General features: G+C 46.6%; 1 protein-coding gene across 2 annotated transcripts; it reads left to right on the top strand.

The window, feature by feature from the left end:
- The first annotated feature begins 456 nt into the window (after positions 1-456).
- si:ch211-284k5.2 (uncharacterized protein CFAP97D2) lies at positions 457-4507 on the top strand. 2 transcript variants are annotated; one of them, XM_062389201.1, is made up of 5 exons: positions 457-625; positions 1547-1627; positions 1706-1824; positions 2015-2198; positions 2939-4507. In XM_062389201.1, exons 1-5 carry the CDS (start codon positions 533-535, stop codon positions 3038-3040), a joined length of 579 nt encoding a protein of 192 aa, XP_062245185.1. In that variant the 5' UTR covers positions 457-532; the 3' UTR covers positions 3041-4507. The 2 variants fall into 2 exon arrangements, with proteins under 2 accessions (XP_062245185.1, XP_062245186.1); XM_062389202.1 differs by having other exon boundaries at positions 2942-4507.
- The last annotated feature ends 11921 nt before the right edge of the window (positions 4508-16428 follow it).

Raw genomic sequence — 16428 nt, forward strand, 5'->3', positions numbered from 1 at the left:
AGGATCGAGTTTGACAGAATAAAGACCTTGTTCTCACTGGAGCTGCTTCTGACATGAACTCAGATTTAAGATAAATAACTCACAAAGAAGCCCAGTCATCTGACTGAGCTCAGCGTTCGGTTTCTTTTATCACTCAAGTCTCACAAACACAAAGCAATACTGTTTTATATTTTTATGTCTGGACTCCAGATGACAGGTTGTTTAATCTCTATTAACAGCTATCTCTATATAAACGTTGATACATTACATTTCTGTCAATATGCTCTCCACCATATCTATATTTAACGATCAAAAAGATGTCAATGATGCATGTTCAGAGCTGCAAAATACATGGATTTAAGGTGTGTGTGCGTGTGTGTGTGTGTGTGTGTGTTAATGTGTGTGTGTGTGTCCTCACCATGGTTAAAAAGACCAGCTCAGCAATAATTAATAGGAACCTAATCTGTCTGTCATGATATAAAGAGGGGTACGTCTCCATGGTTACAACATCCTGACCTGCAAACACACACTCACCTCGTTCAGACCGACAAACATGCACCGGTCGTACCACATGTTCAAACCCGTCACCAACCGATACCTGCAGCAGCGATGGGACCAGAGCGACTACGACCACCACCGCAGGAAGGTAGGAGGACTGACACTGTATATAAAGAGGATCAGTGAGTGTATATAAAGAGAATAACTGACTGTATATAAAGAGAATCAGTGACTGTATATAAAGATGATCAGTGAGTGTATATAAAGATGATCAGTGACTGTATATAAAGAGAATCAGTGACTGTATATAAAGATGATCAGTGACTGTATATAAAGATGATCAGTGAGTGTATATAAAGAGGATCAGTGACTGTATATAAAGAGGATCAGTGACTGTATATAAAGAGGATCAGTGACTGTATATAAAGAGGATCAGTGACTGTATATAAAGATGATCAGTGACTGTATATAAAGATGATCAGTGACTGTATATAAAGAGGATCAGTGACTGTATATAAAGAGAATCAGTGACTGTATATAAAGAGAATCAGTGACTGTATATAAAGAGGATCAGTGAGTGTATATAAAGAGAATAACTGACTGTATATAAAGATAATCAGTGACTGTATATAAAGATGATCAGTGAGTGTATATAAAGATGATCAGTGACTGTATATAAAGAGAATCAGTGACTGTATATAAAGATGATCAGTGAGTGTATATAAAGAGGATCAGTGAGTGTATATAAAGAGGATCAGTGACTGTATATAAAGAGGATCAGTGACTGTATATAAAGATGATCAGTGACTGTATATAAAGATGATCAGTGACTGTATATAAAGATGATCAGTGAGTGTATATAAAGAGGATCAGTGAGTGTATATAAAGAGGATCAGTGACTGTATATAAAGAGGATCAGTGAGTGTATATAAAGATGATCAGTGAGTGTATATAAAGAGGATCAGTGAGTGTATATAAAGAGGATCAGTGACTGTATATAAAGAGGATCAGTGACTGTATATAAAGAGGATCAGGTTCTGGCCTCACTGAACTCACCTGTTTCTCGTAGGTAAGCTCCGCCCTCCCTCTAGTGGCCACCAGGGGCACCAGGACACCAGCTCACATCACACTCAAGCTGAAGAAGCTGCAGGTCAGAGGTCACACAAACAGAACTTTAGATCTTTAACTGCAGCTTTGAGACGATGTCCTGCTGGTTTCTGTGGTTCAGCTGCAGGACGAGCGTCTGTCCACCATCGACAGAGACAACCGCCTCCTGTCCTCCAGACTGGCCGACATCGTCTGCTCTAAAGGTCTCGTGGACCATCACAACCAGTACCACCTGAGGAGGTAATGTGACCAGTACTTGTAATAGAGTATTTCTACTGAGGTTTGGTTGTGGATAGGGTGAAGAACCAGTCAATTATTAATATATCTATCAAAGTTGCTTTTTATCAGGCGTCTTTTGGACCTGTCAATCATCCTCTCGGTCACAGAGCTCACATCAGACAGATTATTGTTTTCACCTCGTCTCCTTCAGTCTTAATGCTGACAAGAGGAGGGAGGAGCTTCTGCTGGTTAGTCGCCAGAATCAGGCCATCTACCAGCGAATCACGTCCCGCCAGTCGGAGTATCGCCGCCAGCTGTGGTTGGACGACTGGGAGAGGGCGGCGTGCCGGCACCAAAACATTTCCCAGTTCCCAAGAGGCCTCACAGAAAAACAGGTAGAAGAAAAAACGACATGTGTGTGATTGGTCCTGTGTGTGATTGGTCCTGTGTGTGATTGGTCCTGTGTGTGATTGGTCCTGTGTGTGATTGGTCCTGTGTGTGATTGGTCCTGTGTGTGATTGGTCCTGTGTGTGATTGGTCCTGTGTGTAATTGGTCCTGTGTGTGATTGTTCCTGTGTGTGATTGGTCCTGTGTATGATTGGTCCTGTGTGTGATTGGTCCTGTGTGTGATTGGTCTTGTGTGTGATTGGTCCCGTGTGTGATTGGTCCCGTGTGTGATTGGTCCCGTGTGTGATTGGTCCCGTGTGTGATTGGTCCTGTGTGTGATTGGTCTTGTGTGTGATTGGTCCCGTGTGTGATTGGTCCCGTGTGTGATTGGTCCCGTGTGTGATTGGTCCTGTGTGTAATTGGTCCTGTGTGTGATTGTTCCTGTGTGTGATTGGTCCTGTGTGTGATTGGTCCTGTGTGTGATTGGTCCTGTGTGTGATTGGTCCTGTGTGTGATTGTTCCTGTGTGTGATTGGTCCTGTGTATGATTGGTCCTGTGTGTGATTGGTCCCGTGTGTGATTGGTCCTGTGTGTGATTGGTCCTGTGTGTGATTGGTCTTGTGTGTGATTGGTCCCGTGTGTGATTGGTCCTGTGTGTGATTGGTCCTGTGTGTGATTGGTCTTGTGTGTGATTGGTCCCGTGTGTGATTGGTCCTGTGTGTGATTGGTCCTGTGTGTTTGTGATTCAGCAGAGGTCAAACAGAAAGGTCACGTTCACGGCCGTGCAGGACGGAGGACGATCAGCGGGCTGCAGCAAGGCCGACGCCCAGGAGCCTGAGGGAGGAGCCTGAAAGACAAACAAACTTGAGCAGACACACACACACACACACACACACACAGACACACACACACACACACACACACACACACACACACACACACACACATATCTGCATCAGAGCTTCACACCACGACCTTTCTGTTGAGTGATGATTTTAACGAGTTTAATCCAAAAGTCAAATCTTCTGATTCATTGATCATGAAACTGAACAGAGACGTCATCACATGTTTTATCTTCACACTGAGCAGATCAGCATGAGGTGAAACATGAGAGTACAGTGTTGTCCACTGGGGGGCAGTAAAGACATGTCTCACTGAGGGGCGGCAGCATTGACTCATCGGATGATTATTTCTTGTTTAATTCATTTCTCTTTTTTGAATTAATTGCTAAATAAAAGAAAGGGAGGAATCATACATTTTGTTTTCAGTAAAGTTGATGTTTTCAAATCGTTTACAAATATATGAACAGAAAAGAATCTTTGATTATCAAAATAAAGTTTGGGTTTTAATACGTTTGCAGAAATGATCAAAGGTGTGTTTTCACATTCTCATGGTGGATTATTAAAAGTAGAAAAATTTGACTTTGTGAAGCTGCTGTAGTTGTTGATTGATTTTCCGATCGATTGGTTGATAACATCTGGATTTGTTGCACATTTGCAGGTTTAGTATAATATTCAACAAATATATTAAACATTAGGTGAAGAAGCAGGAAACAAAGGAGGTTGGAATGAGTTGTGGAGATGGAGAACCATTTCAAAGACGAATCACGTTATCCTGGACAATGGAAAATTATATTTGTATAGTGACCCATGACCCCTACCACCTTTTCAAGCTAAGTGCGCTAAGCTAGCATTAAGTCTTTATAATTTCAAGAATTATCTATTTGTGAAGAGTTTTTAACAGTTTGATGAAAACCAGGAGACGACATTTATTATGAGAAGCAAAGTGAAGACAGGGCGTTGGACACTACACAGTTTTATTGAAGCTTTTTAGATGAAATGAAAGTTATTTGTGTTCACAATTATTTTCCATCATCCAGTAGAACAGGAAATGAAACTGTTCAGACTGTCTGTCCCCCAGTCCGTCCTCCAGTCCGTCCTCCAGTCCATCCTCCAGTCTGTTCTCCAGTCCTTCCTCCAACCTGTCCTCCAGTCCGTCCTCCAGTCCGTCCTCCAGTCCATCCTCCAGTCTGTTCTCCAGTCCTTCCTCCAGTCTGTCCTCCAGTCCGTCCTCAAGTCTGTCTGTCGGGACAGCAACAGGGTGTCTTGTTCCTTCAGTCTGTCCTCCAGTCTGTCCTCCAGTCTGTCTGTCCCTCAGCAGATATGTGGGACAGTAACAGGGTGTCTTGTTCCTTCAGTCTGTCCCTCGGGTTAATTTAATGGTTGATGTCTGTTTCACTTTAACTGGAGTTCTTTGACTCAGAGTTTCCTCTTGTTATTTCCAGCAGCGCTGAGAGAACGTGTTTTGATGATGTGTAATCAAACGTCTCCATGTTGTTGAGATGACGTCATTTAAAGTTGATATGATCGAACGTGATCGAACTTGTAACATCAAAGATTGGCGACTTCCTGTTATTTTTTGCGTTACTGTTGTTGTACTGTGCCTTGAGAAAAAAAAATGAAAAAAAATAATACTATATATATATAAACTACCATTCAAAAGTTTGGGGTCACTTAGAAATGTCCTTATTTTTCAAAAAAAAGTTCTGTTTTTCTCAATGAAAATAACATTAAATTAATCAGAAATACACTCTAGACATTGTTAATATGGTAAATGACTATTCTAGGTGGAAACGTCTGGTCTTTAATGAAATATCTACATAGGTGTGTAGAGGCCCATTTCCAGCAACTATCACTCCAGTGTTCTAATGGTACATTGTGTTTGCTAATCGCCGTAGAAGACTAATGGATGATTAGAAAACCCTTGAAAACCCTTGTGCAATTATGTTAGCACAGCTGAAGACTGTTTAGCTGGTGAGAGAAGCTATAAAACTTCCTTTGAGCTAGTTGAGTATCTGGAGCATCACATGTGTGGGTTCCATTATATACTCAAAATGGCCAGAAAAACAGAACTTTCATGTGAAACTCGCCATCCTCAAATATTAATATTATATAACATGAATAACATTCACGATCACTGAAGGACACCACGACGGTGATTTAAACAGCACGCTGTGGCCTGGTCTTCCGGATGGCAGCGTCATAGCAACCCTCATAGCAACGATAAAAACATTCGTGATAACTATTGAAATATTTATCATAAGCACGAACTGGCTGAAGACTGTGGAAGCAAAGAGCACATTTCTCGCTAGAAATGGTGTCAGAATGTATTTTTATGCCCAAACTAAGTTACAAAACTATATTTTTATCTGAGAAAACAAGGAATATCCGCCATGTTTTCCTCTCCGCAGACGGGAGCTTGTGATTCACGTGACGTGAGAACACGCCAATGCAAAACAATGGGTTGACAAAATGTTACCATCTCACACTCTGAGAGGCCAGATTGTGAGATGGTAACGTCGCTCCAAGTGGACCAACGTTGCCACTGAACGTTTTCTGATGAGACTGGGTTGCAATGAGAGAAATTGTGAAGAAACTGAAAATTTCCTACAGCGGTGTGAACTACTCCCTTCAGAGAACAGCACAGACAGGCTCTAACCAGAGTAGAAAGAGAAGTGGGAGGCCCCGGTTCACAACTCAGCAAGAAGACAACTATATTAGAGTCTCTAGTTTGAGAAATGACTCCTCACAGGTCCTCAACTGGCAGCTTCTTTAACTGGTACCTGCAAAACGCCAGTGTTAACGTCTACAGTGAAGAGGCGACTCCAGGATGCTGGCTTTCTAGGCAGAGTGGCAAAGAAAAATTCATATCTGAGACTGGCCAATAAAAAGAAAAGATTGATATGAGCAAAAGAACACAGACATTGGACAGAGGAAGATTGAAACAAAGTGTTATGGACAGACAAATCAAAGTTTGAGGTGTTTGGATCAAACAGAAGAACAGGTGAGACACAGAACAGGTGTAAAGATGCTGGAAGAGTCCTGACGCCATCTGTCCAGCATGGTGGAGGTCATGTGATGGTCTGTGGCTGCTTTAGTGCTGGTAATGTGGGAGATTTGTACAAGGTAAAAGGGATTTTAAATAAGGAAGGTTATCACTCCACTTTGCAACACCATGCCATACCCTGTGGACAGAGCTTGATTGGAGCCAATCTCCTCCTACAACAGGACAATGACCCAAAGCACACCTCCACATTATTAAAGGACTATTGAGGGAAGAAGCAGGCAGCTGATGAGCTGTCTGTAATGGAGTGGCCAGCGCAGTCACCAGATCTCAACCCCATTGATCTGTTGTGGGAGGAGCTTGACCGTATGGTACGCAAGAAGTGCCCATCAAGCCAATCCAACTGGTGGGAGGGGCTTCAGGAAGCGTGGGGTGAAATTTCTACAGATTACCTCAACAAATGAACAGCTAGAATGACAAAGGTCTGCAATGCTGTGATTACTGCAAATGGAGCATTCTTTGACGAAAGTAAAGTTTGAAGAACAAAATTAATATTTCAAATAAAAATCATTATTTCTAACCTTGTCAATGTCTTGACTATATTTTCTACTCATTTAGCAACTCATTCGATATATAAAAGTGTGACTTTTCATGGACAACACGAAATTGTCTGGGTGACCCCAAGCGTTTGAACGGTAGTGTATATATATTAAATACAATTATAGTAATTGATAATTCATAGATTGATTGCTCCTTCATTTCCCACTTTTGTCCACAGGGTGACAGTATTGTACCGCTCAGCTTGAGCTGATGTTGTGATCTGACCAGAATATTATTATTATGATGATGATGATGATGATGATGATGATTATTATAACCATGATTACCATTATTTGTATCTTATATAACTGTCACTCACTCTATCTATCTATCTATCTATCTTCCTAAATTGTTATCATGGTTCGGAGAAAAGATTAATTACAATTTTTACATATATGTATATTTGTCTTCGTTTCCAATATGTCATAAGATGGCATATATATTAAATATTTCAAGCAATTCTGCAGCTATAAACTAAGGCTACATTGAGTCAAATTTACAACTTGGATGCAATAATGTCTATTATCAAAAGCCAGGTTAAAGAGATTTATACTCAGGAACCTTCTCCTCAGGATTAATGGACAGATGTTCACATCTGGTCTTCAGTGCCACAGACACTAATGGAGGCATTTCCTGTTTGTGCACCGACTGAGACATTAAAGCTCCTGTTTTCCAGAGAGAAGGTGAAGTTAAAAGCTGAGTGTGTGTGTGTGTGTGTGTGTGTGTGTGTGTGTGTGTGTGTGTGTGTGTGTGTGTGAGAGGAGGAGGTGTGTTTGCCGTGCTCCTCCTCTCTCTCTCTCTCTCTCTCTCTCTCTCTCTCTCTCTCTCTCTCCTTCACACATCTGAGCCTGCAGGTTTCAGAATCAAACCTCCAACAATAACAACACACTCACCCTCTCTGCTCCACTGCCTCCTCTCCACACACTGACTCATGGATCATCACGTCCTCCTGCTGCTGTGGACCTGCAGCCTCCTGCCAGGTGAGTGAGCTCCATCCAACCAGAGAGACAGAGCAGAGGATGAGTGTTCATGTCTGACACACAGGTGGTGCACGCTGCTCCTGATGGACTCACTTCTTCATGTGAGTTTAATGTGTGTCAATCAGAGGTTCCACCTGATGGACCTGCAGGGATCCAAATCAAAATGTGCTGAGTCGTGGATATCTCTGTCAGAGAAGATTGATTCTTGAACCTCAGGCTGCAGAATACAACACAGCTTTAAACACACAAACTCCTCAGTTATGTTGGACTCTTTTCAAATGGTGTGAATATTGTTGTTTTGTTGATGTGCTCTGTTACACTCCCTCTCTCTGGTGGAGGGTTGAGAGGAGGCTGCACTTTGTTGAGATCTCTGGGTCAAACTGATATGTGATCAGATTGATTGACAGGTTGGATTGTGTTGAGTTGACAGCTTCACTAACAAGCCTTTGTTTGCAGACAGTGATGAGTCTGACCTCTGACATGTGGCTCTGCTCAAAGCAAACCTCAGGATTTATGAGTCTTCCAGTCTTTGTAGGAGGAGTTTCCAGTCTTTGTAGGAGGAGTTTATGGTCTTTGTAGGAGGAGTTTACAGTCTTTGTAGGAGGAGTTAACAGAACTCCGACCCAAGTCTTTGTCCCGACGCTGGAGGAGTCGGTGTCGCCTGCAGAGCGTGAGGTAAAGGTCACCAGGGGTCAGCACTCGGAATCTTTGGAATGAAATGTTTGGTGGATTGTTTCTTGGTGAACAGATGAACCGACCGACACCTCCCTCCTCCCAGTGGACGATCTCAGATCAGTTTCCTGTTTCCCTCCCAGTGGATTGTGTGTCTGTACATGGAGGCTGGAGTGTTGTGATCCCGCCGGCCTCTGAATTGAATCTGGGTGGAGTTTGGTGTGAGGGCTGGAGGTTGGGCCTGCCGGGCGGTGAGCTCCCGCTCCGAGGGGATGAGGGTGAAATGGTTTCTACAGCACGTTGTGGCTTTTAGGCCGATCGTTAAACCCACACAGCCTCTCATCAGTCACCATGTTGTTGTTGTTGTTGCTTGTCAGTTTGTGGTCAGTAACGCCACACAGGAAGGTGTCAGTTCCCTCCCATCATTGATCTGTGTAATCATAAATAAGTTTTAACAAACTTTTACGTCACTGAAACCATATGAACCTAAACGTGTACAGGTCCTGAAGGTCTCTTCAAACTGACACAATCTGGTAAATCAAATGACACCTGCTTGATGTAGGAGACAATACGTCATTACTGTTGTTAGATATTATCTGCACATGCTTTTAAAAAGGGTTCCAGCATTATAGACAACATGATGATGATATTCACGTGTTTGTGAGTGAACATGGCTTGTTAAAAGTGTCACTCAAAGAGGGGGGGGGGGGCTCCAATGTGTCGTGTCTCTTTCAACTATACCTTGAATAGATACAAAAAAAAAAAGCGTCAGCTAAATGATTCTACAAGTCTCTGATCTCATATTTGTCATACATTAATTAAAGAGACTGAATGGGTTCTCTCCGTTCACACACCACCTCCTTCCACCTCCTTGGTGCAGGAGCTAGAACGACTCAGAAGACCTCATACCTCCAAGGCCCTCTGTTCCAATCAAGCCACACGACTCACACTCATAGAGATCAGTTCTATCAACATGTCTGAGTTTCTTCATCAAGATCCTCGTCTTGTTCTCTGAATATCAGTGGAAATGAAAACACGTCTCTAAAAGGATTCCTGGACTTTCCCTTTAGTTCAGATCTGTGACAACATTTAATGGTTTCTCTCTGGTTCCATTACAGACACAACACCCCGGGGCCTTCATCATCATCACAGGTGACTTTAACCATGCTTCCCTCTCATCCACACTCCCAACCTTCTTCCAGTTTGTCAAATATGCCACCCGGGAAAATAAGACTTTGGACCTGCTGTATGCAAATGTTAAGGATGCATACAGCTCCACTGCCCTGCCACCACTGGGCAGGTCAGACCACAACCTAGTCCTGCTCTCACCATCATAAAAGCCTGTGATTCAGCAGCACCCAGTCACAGTGAGGACAGTGAGGAAATGGTCTCATGAGGCCATGGAAACACTGCGTGGGGCGCTGGAGGCCACAGACTGGGATGCTCTGTATGAGCCACATGGTGAGGACATTGATGGCCTGACTGACTGTGTCTCTGAGTACATTGGGTTCTGCATCGATAACACCATCCCCACTAAAGAGGTCCGCTGTCACCCAAATAACAAGCCGTGGGTAACAAGCGACTTGAAGGCCCTTCTCAACGAGAAGAAGAGGGTCTTCAGATCACGGGACAGAGCAGAACTCAAACGGGTTCAAAGGGAGCTCAAGCGCAGCATCAGGGAGAGCAAGGACAACTTCAGAAGAAAACTGGAGCACGTCTGGAGTGGGATGAAGGAGATCACTGGTTTCAAGAGGAGAGATGGGGGAGCAGCTGGGGATGAACGACACGTTCTTCAATAGGTTCAACTCCAACCCCCCCCACCCCAGCGGACCCTCCACTGCCTCTACGACCACCTCTACTGCTTCTCTGAGCAACAACCCCCCCCCTCCCCATCACCCCCTGCCCCCCACTACCCCCGTCACCACCTCCCCCCCCCCCCCCCCCCCCCCCCTGCTGGCTTTCACCACAGACCTTTTCACACCTCCCGGCCCCAGGACATCTTCACATGACCCACAGCCCCCCACCACCTCCTGCAACACACACATCTCTGCACCACCCTCATCACCTCCACCCTCAAACCCACCACTGACACCCCCCACCTCCCAGTCTGGACTCTACATCACAGCCGCCAGGTGAGGAGAGAGCTGGAGAGGCTCAAACCGAGGAAAGCTGCGGGGCCGGACCGCATCAGCCCTCGTGTGCTGAAAGCCTGTGCCAGCCAGCTCTGTGGAGTTCTCCAGCACCTCTTCAACCTGAGCCTACACCTTCAGAGAGTGCCAGTGCTCTGGAAAACATCCTGCCTGGTCCCAGTGCCCAAAAAAGGACATCCTGCTGCACTGGAGGACTACAGGCCGGTGGCACTGACCTCTCACATCATGAAGGTCATGGAAAGACTGGTCCTGGCCCACCTCAGACCGCTGGTGTGCCCATCACAAGACCCCCTGCAGTTTGCATATCTGCCCCATGTTGGGGTTGATGATGCAATCATCTACCTGCTGCAGAAGGCTTACTCCTCCCTGGACAGACCCAACACCTCAGTCCGGATCATGTTTTTCGACTTCTCCAGCGCCTTCAACACCATCCAGCCCAGACTGCTGAAGGCCAAACTGGAGGGCACGCAGGTGAGTGCTCCCCTCATCGCTTGGGTCGATGACTATCTGACGGGCAGACCGCAGTTTGTGAGATTACAGAACTGTGTGTCTGATCGTCTGATCAGTAACATCGGGGCCCCCCAGGGAACTGTGCTGTCCCCCTTCCTCTTCACCACATACACTGCTGACTTTAAGCACTGCACAGAGACGTGTCATCTGCAGAAGTTCTCTGATGACACGGCCATTGTGGGGTTTGTTGAGGGCGGAGGGGAGGCTGAGTACAGGGACCTGGTTGACAGCTTTGTGAAGTGGTGTGGGGAGAACCGCAAGCAGCTCAACGTGGCGAAGACGAGGGAGATGGTGGTGGATTTCAGGAGGAACAAGCCCCTTCCCTCTCCTGTCTGCATCGGTGGGACGGCTGTGGAGGTGGTCCCTGCATACAAGTACCTGGGTGTCACACTGGACAATAAACTGGACTGGTCCACCAACACAGAGGCCGTCTACAAGAAGGGCCTGAGCCGGCTTTATTTCCTGAGGAGGCTCAGGTCCTCTAACGTCTGCAACAAGATGCTGTAGATGTTCTATAAGTCTGTGGTGGCGAGCACCATCTTCTTTGCTGTGGTGTCCTGGGGTGCAGGCATCAAGGCTAAGGACGCCAACAAACTGAAAAAACTGATTAGGAAGGCAGAGTCTGTGGTTGGCTCTAAGCTTGTCACCCTGGAGGAGGTGGTGGAGGACAGGATGCTGGCAAAACTGCTGGCAATCATGGCCACGCCCTCTCCCCCCCTCCACAGAACACTGGACAAGCTAAGGAGCAGCTTCAGCCACAGACTCATTCAACCTGCTGCTCTAAGGAACGATACAGGAAGTCGTTCCTCCCAACCGCAATAAGACTGAACAACTCCTCTACCTCTGTCAGAGCCACCATCACACAACTGACCTAAACACACCTGTCTCCTTCACTGTGTACCCTGTACAACACTCCGCTCCATATACTGGAACACTTACTACACATCATATGTGACATGTGTTAATATAAACCATATTGATATTATATATCATTTTATACAATAATATTATATTAATAATAATATATTATATTTACTTTTATTATATATACTATTGCTACCATTACTACTATATACTGCTATTATATTGGTATAATTGCTATCATATATAAATATATATTACGTTATATTATATACTATATATACTGTACTATTTTTATATACTGTCTAACAATAACATCATCAGAATATCATCAGTACTATTACCATCATCTGCCACTGCACCTTATCTACCTATTTATCTTGTGTTTCTGTTTTTATTCTTTCTACCTACCTCAATATTTTCAATATACACTCATACTCACTCATCGTCATCCGCTTATCCGGGGTCGGGTCGCGGGGGGAGCAGCTCAAGCAGGGGGCCCCAGACTTCCCTTTCCCGGGCCACATTGACCAGCTCTGACGGGGGGATCCCGAGGCGTTCCCAGGCCAGTGTTGAGATAAAATCTCTCCACCTAGTCCTGGGTCTTCCCCGAGGTCTCCTCCCCACTGGACGTGCCAGAAAAACCTCCCAAGGAAGGCGCCCAGTGGGCATCCTTACCAGATGCCCGAACCACCTCAGCTGACTCCTTTCTAAGTAAAGGAGCAGCGGCTCTAATCCGAGTTCCTCACGGATGGCTGAGCTTCTCACCCTATCCCTAAGGGAGACGCCAGCCACCCTTCTGAGAAAACTCATCTCGGCCGCTTGTACCCGCGATCTCGTCCTTTCGGTCATCACCCAGCCCTCATGACCATAGGTGAGGATAGGAACGAAGATCGACCGGTAGATCGAGAGCTTTGCCTTGCGGCTCAGCTCTCTTTTCGTTACAACGGTGCGGTAAAGCGAACGCAATACCGCCCCCGCTGCTCCGATTCTCCGGCCAATCTCACGCTCCATAGTACCCTCACTCGCGAACAAGACCCTGAGGTACTTGAACTCCTTCACTTGAGCTAAGGACTCATTTCCTACCCGGAGTAAGCAATCCATCGGTTTCCTGCTAAGAGTCATGGCCTCAGATTTAGCGGTGCTGATCCTCATCCCAGCCGCTTCACACTCGCCGATGATCCAATGAGGACCACATCATCCGCAAAAAGCAGTGACGAGATCCTCAGACCACCGAACTGCAACCCCTCCCCACCACGACTACGCCTCGATATCCTGTCCATGTATATCACAAACAGGATTGGTGACAAGGCGCAGCCCTGGCGGAGACCAGCACCCACTGAGAACAAAACTGACTGGCTGCCGAGGACCCGAACACAGCTCTCGCTTTGGGAGTACAGAGATTGGATGGCCCTGAGGAGAGACCCCCTTACCCCATACTCCCGCAGCACCTCCCACAGTTTCTCCCGGGGGACCCGGTCATACGCCTTCTCCAGATCCACAAAACACAAGTGGACCGGATGGGCATACTCCCAGGCCCCCTCCAGGATCCTTGCGAGAGTGAAGAGCTGGTCCGTAGTTCCACGTCCGGGGCGAAAACCGCATTGTTCCTCTTCTCCTTTCCAGCACCTTGGAGTAGACTTTACCAGGGAGGCTGAGAAGTGTGATACCCCGGTAATTGGTACACACTCTCTGGTTCCCCCCCCCTTGAACAGGGGAACCACCCCCTTGGCACTGTACCCGACTCCCACGCGATGTTGAATAGGCGTGCCAACCATGACAGCCCCTCAACACCCAGAGCCTTTAGCATTTCTGGCTGGATCTCATCAATCCCTGGGGCTTTGCCACTGTGGAGATGTTTGACTACCTCAGTGACCTCCACCAGGGAAATTGACGATGAAACACCATCAACCTCGAGCTCTGCCTCCAACATAGAGGGCGTGTTATTCGGATTCAGGAGTTCCTCAAAGTGTTCCTTCCAACGTCCGACGACCTCCTCAGTTGAGGTCAACAGAGTCCCATCCTTACTGTACACAGCTTGGATGGTTCCCCGTTTCCCCCTCCTGAGGTGCCGGATAGTCTTCCAGAAACACTTTGGTGCCGACCGAAAGTCCTTCTCCGTGGCCTCTCCGAACTTCTCCCACACCCGCTGCTTAGCCTCCGACACGGCAGCAGCTGCAGCCCTTCGGGCCTGTCGGTACCCTGCAACCGAGTCCGGAGTCCTCCAGGACATCATATCCCGGAAGGCCTCCTTCTTCAATCGGACGGCTTCCCTGACCACCGGTGTCCACCATGGTGTCTGAGGGTTACCGCCCCTTGAGGAGCCTAAGACCCTGAGGCCACAGCTAGCCACCGCAGCTTCAGCAATGGAGGCTTTGAACACCGCCCACTCTGGCTCAATGCCCCCAACCTCCACAGGAATGCCAGAAAAACTCCGCCAGAGGTGTGAGTTGAAGATACCTAGAACGGGGGCCTCCTCCAGACGTTCCCAGTTCACCCACACTACTCGTTTGGGCTTACCAGGTCTATCCGGAAATTTCCCCCATTCCCTGATCCAACTCACAACCAGATGGTGGTCGGTTGACAGTTCCGCCCCTCTCTTTACCCGAGTGTCCAAAACATGCGACCTCAGATCAGATGACACAATCACAAAATCGATCATTGATCTTCGGCCTAGGGTACTCTGGTACCAGGTACACTTATGAGCACCCTTATGTTCGAACATGGTGTTTGTTATGGATAATCCATGACTAGCACAGAAGTCCAATAACAAACGACCGCTCGGGTTCAGATCAGGGAGACCGTTCCTCCCCAACACGCCTCTCCAGGTGTCTCCATCGTTGCCCACGTGGGTGTTGAAGTCACCCAGCAGAACTACGGAGTCCCCTACTGGAGCCCCATACAGGACTCCATTCAGGGTCTCCAAGAAGGCCGAGTACTCTGAGCTGCTGTTTGGTGCATACGCACAAACAACAGTCAGAGTTTTCCCCCCTACAACCCTTAGGCGCAGGGAGGCGACCCTCTCGTCTACCGGGGTAAACTCCAACACCGCGGCGCTCAGCCGGGGATTTATGAGTATCCCCACACCCGCCCGGCGCCTCACGCCCTCGGCAACTCCGGAGAAGAATAGAGTCCAACCCTTATCCAGGAGTACGGTACCAGAGCTGAGACTGTGCGTGGAGGTAAGCCCCACCAGATCTAACTGATAGCGCTCCACCTCCCTCACAAGCTCCGGTTCCTTTCCCCACAGCGAGGTGACGTTCCACGTCCCCAGAGCCAGCTTCTGGTTCTGGGGACGTGGTCCGTCGAGACCCCTGACCTTCGCTGCCACCCATGTGGCTGCGCACCCGACCCCAACGGGTCTTCCCACAGGTGGTGGGCCCATCGGATGAAGAGAGGGGGGGTGCCACGTAGTTTGTTCGGGCTATGCCCGACTGGGATCCGTGGCAAACCCGGCCACCAGGCGCTCGCCATCGAGCCCTCCGTCTGGGCCTAGCTCGAGACGGGGGCCCCGGGCTTCCTCCGGGCCGGGTCACATCTCCTCTCCTTCCGTTATTCATTGAGGTTTTTTGAACCATTCTTAGTCTGGCCCCTCACCTGAGACCACTCTGCCATGAGAGACCCTACCAGGAGCACAAGGCTCCAGACAACACAGCCCTCAGGTTCACAGGGACACGCAAACCTCTCCACCACGATAAGGTGACGGTTCCAGGAGAGGTATATTTTCAATGTATGTATATATATATATATGTATTTTTTTTTTTTTTTATTCTATTGTATTGTATTTTATTGTATTCAAATGTACCGGCTGCTAGGACGACTTAATTTCCATTCGGGGATGAATAAAGTAATCTATCTATCAGTGGGTGGATTAAAGTCCTGAGTGGAGACACACACATGAAATGGACCTTGATTGAAAATACCTGGTTTGTGCATCTTATCAGTTCTGCCATGTAACTAATAATTATTATTCACGACGATGTATATTAAAGAACTCTATTTTCTATGGTTTTCTTCCTTCATGTGTGCAAGTTTAGTATTTTTTGTTTCTACTTAAACAAACGTGTGTTTTTCTTTGAAGCAAATAAAAACATTTTTTTTCAACGTCATGATTCTCCAATAAGTTTTGAGATCAACTTGTTTTATACTGTATGTGAATAAAACACTAAATGACAACTTACAGGTCAGATTAGTCCAATGAAAAGATGATCAAGGCTTTGGTCAAGTTTTTGAAATACACAACGTTCAAATGATGCATCACAATGCAGCTGTATTTCTCTAGATCTATAAACCAACCCTGTGACTGGACTGTATGAATGTGACATGACGTGACATGACGGATCAGACCGATCTCAAGGAAACACGTCTTCATCGTGTTCACATGATGAAGACGTGTTTGACTCCAGAGTTTCTGAGGCTCATTTAAACATCATGATGAAGGCACATTGTACGGCTCAGTCCCAGTAGACGCTCCCAGTCAGGACTCAGTGTGAAAGTGAAGATCTGGATTCATGATCCCACACCGTCCATTATTAACTAAATACATGATCCTAAGTTTGTTATCTACATCATAACATCTCAATAAAACATGAACTTTGAACCAGTTCTTCACGGGTATGAACT

Source organism: Platichthys flesus, chromosome 6 (assembly GCF_949316205.1).
Source record: "Platichthys flesus chromosome 6, fPlaFle2.1, whole genome shotgun sequence".
In the NCBI taxonomy this organism is placed as follows: domain Eukaryota; kingdom Metazoa; phylum Chordata; class Actinopteri; order Pleuronectiformes; family Pleuronectidae; genus Platichthys; species Platichthys flesus.

Coding starts and splice junctions, on each gene's coding strand:
- si:ch211-284k5.2 (XM_062389201.1), top strand. CDS start 533: ATGCACCGGTCGTACCACATGTTCAAACCCGTCACCAACCGATACCTG. Junction 1,825..2,014: donor AACCAGTACCACCTGAGGAG/GTAATGTGACCA, acceptor CGTCTCCTTCAG/TCTTAATGCTGACAAGAGGA. Junction 2,199..2,938: donor GAGGCCTCACAGAAAAACAG/GTAGAAGAAAAA, acceptor TTTGTGATTCAG/CAGAGGTCAAACAGAAAGGT.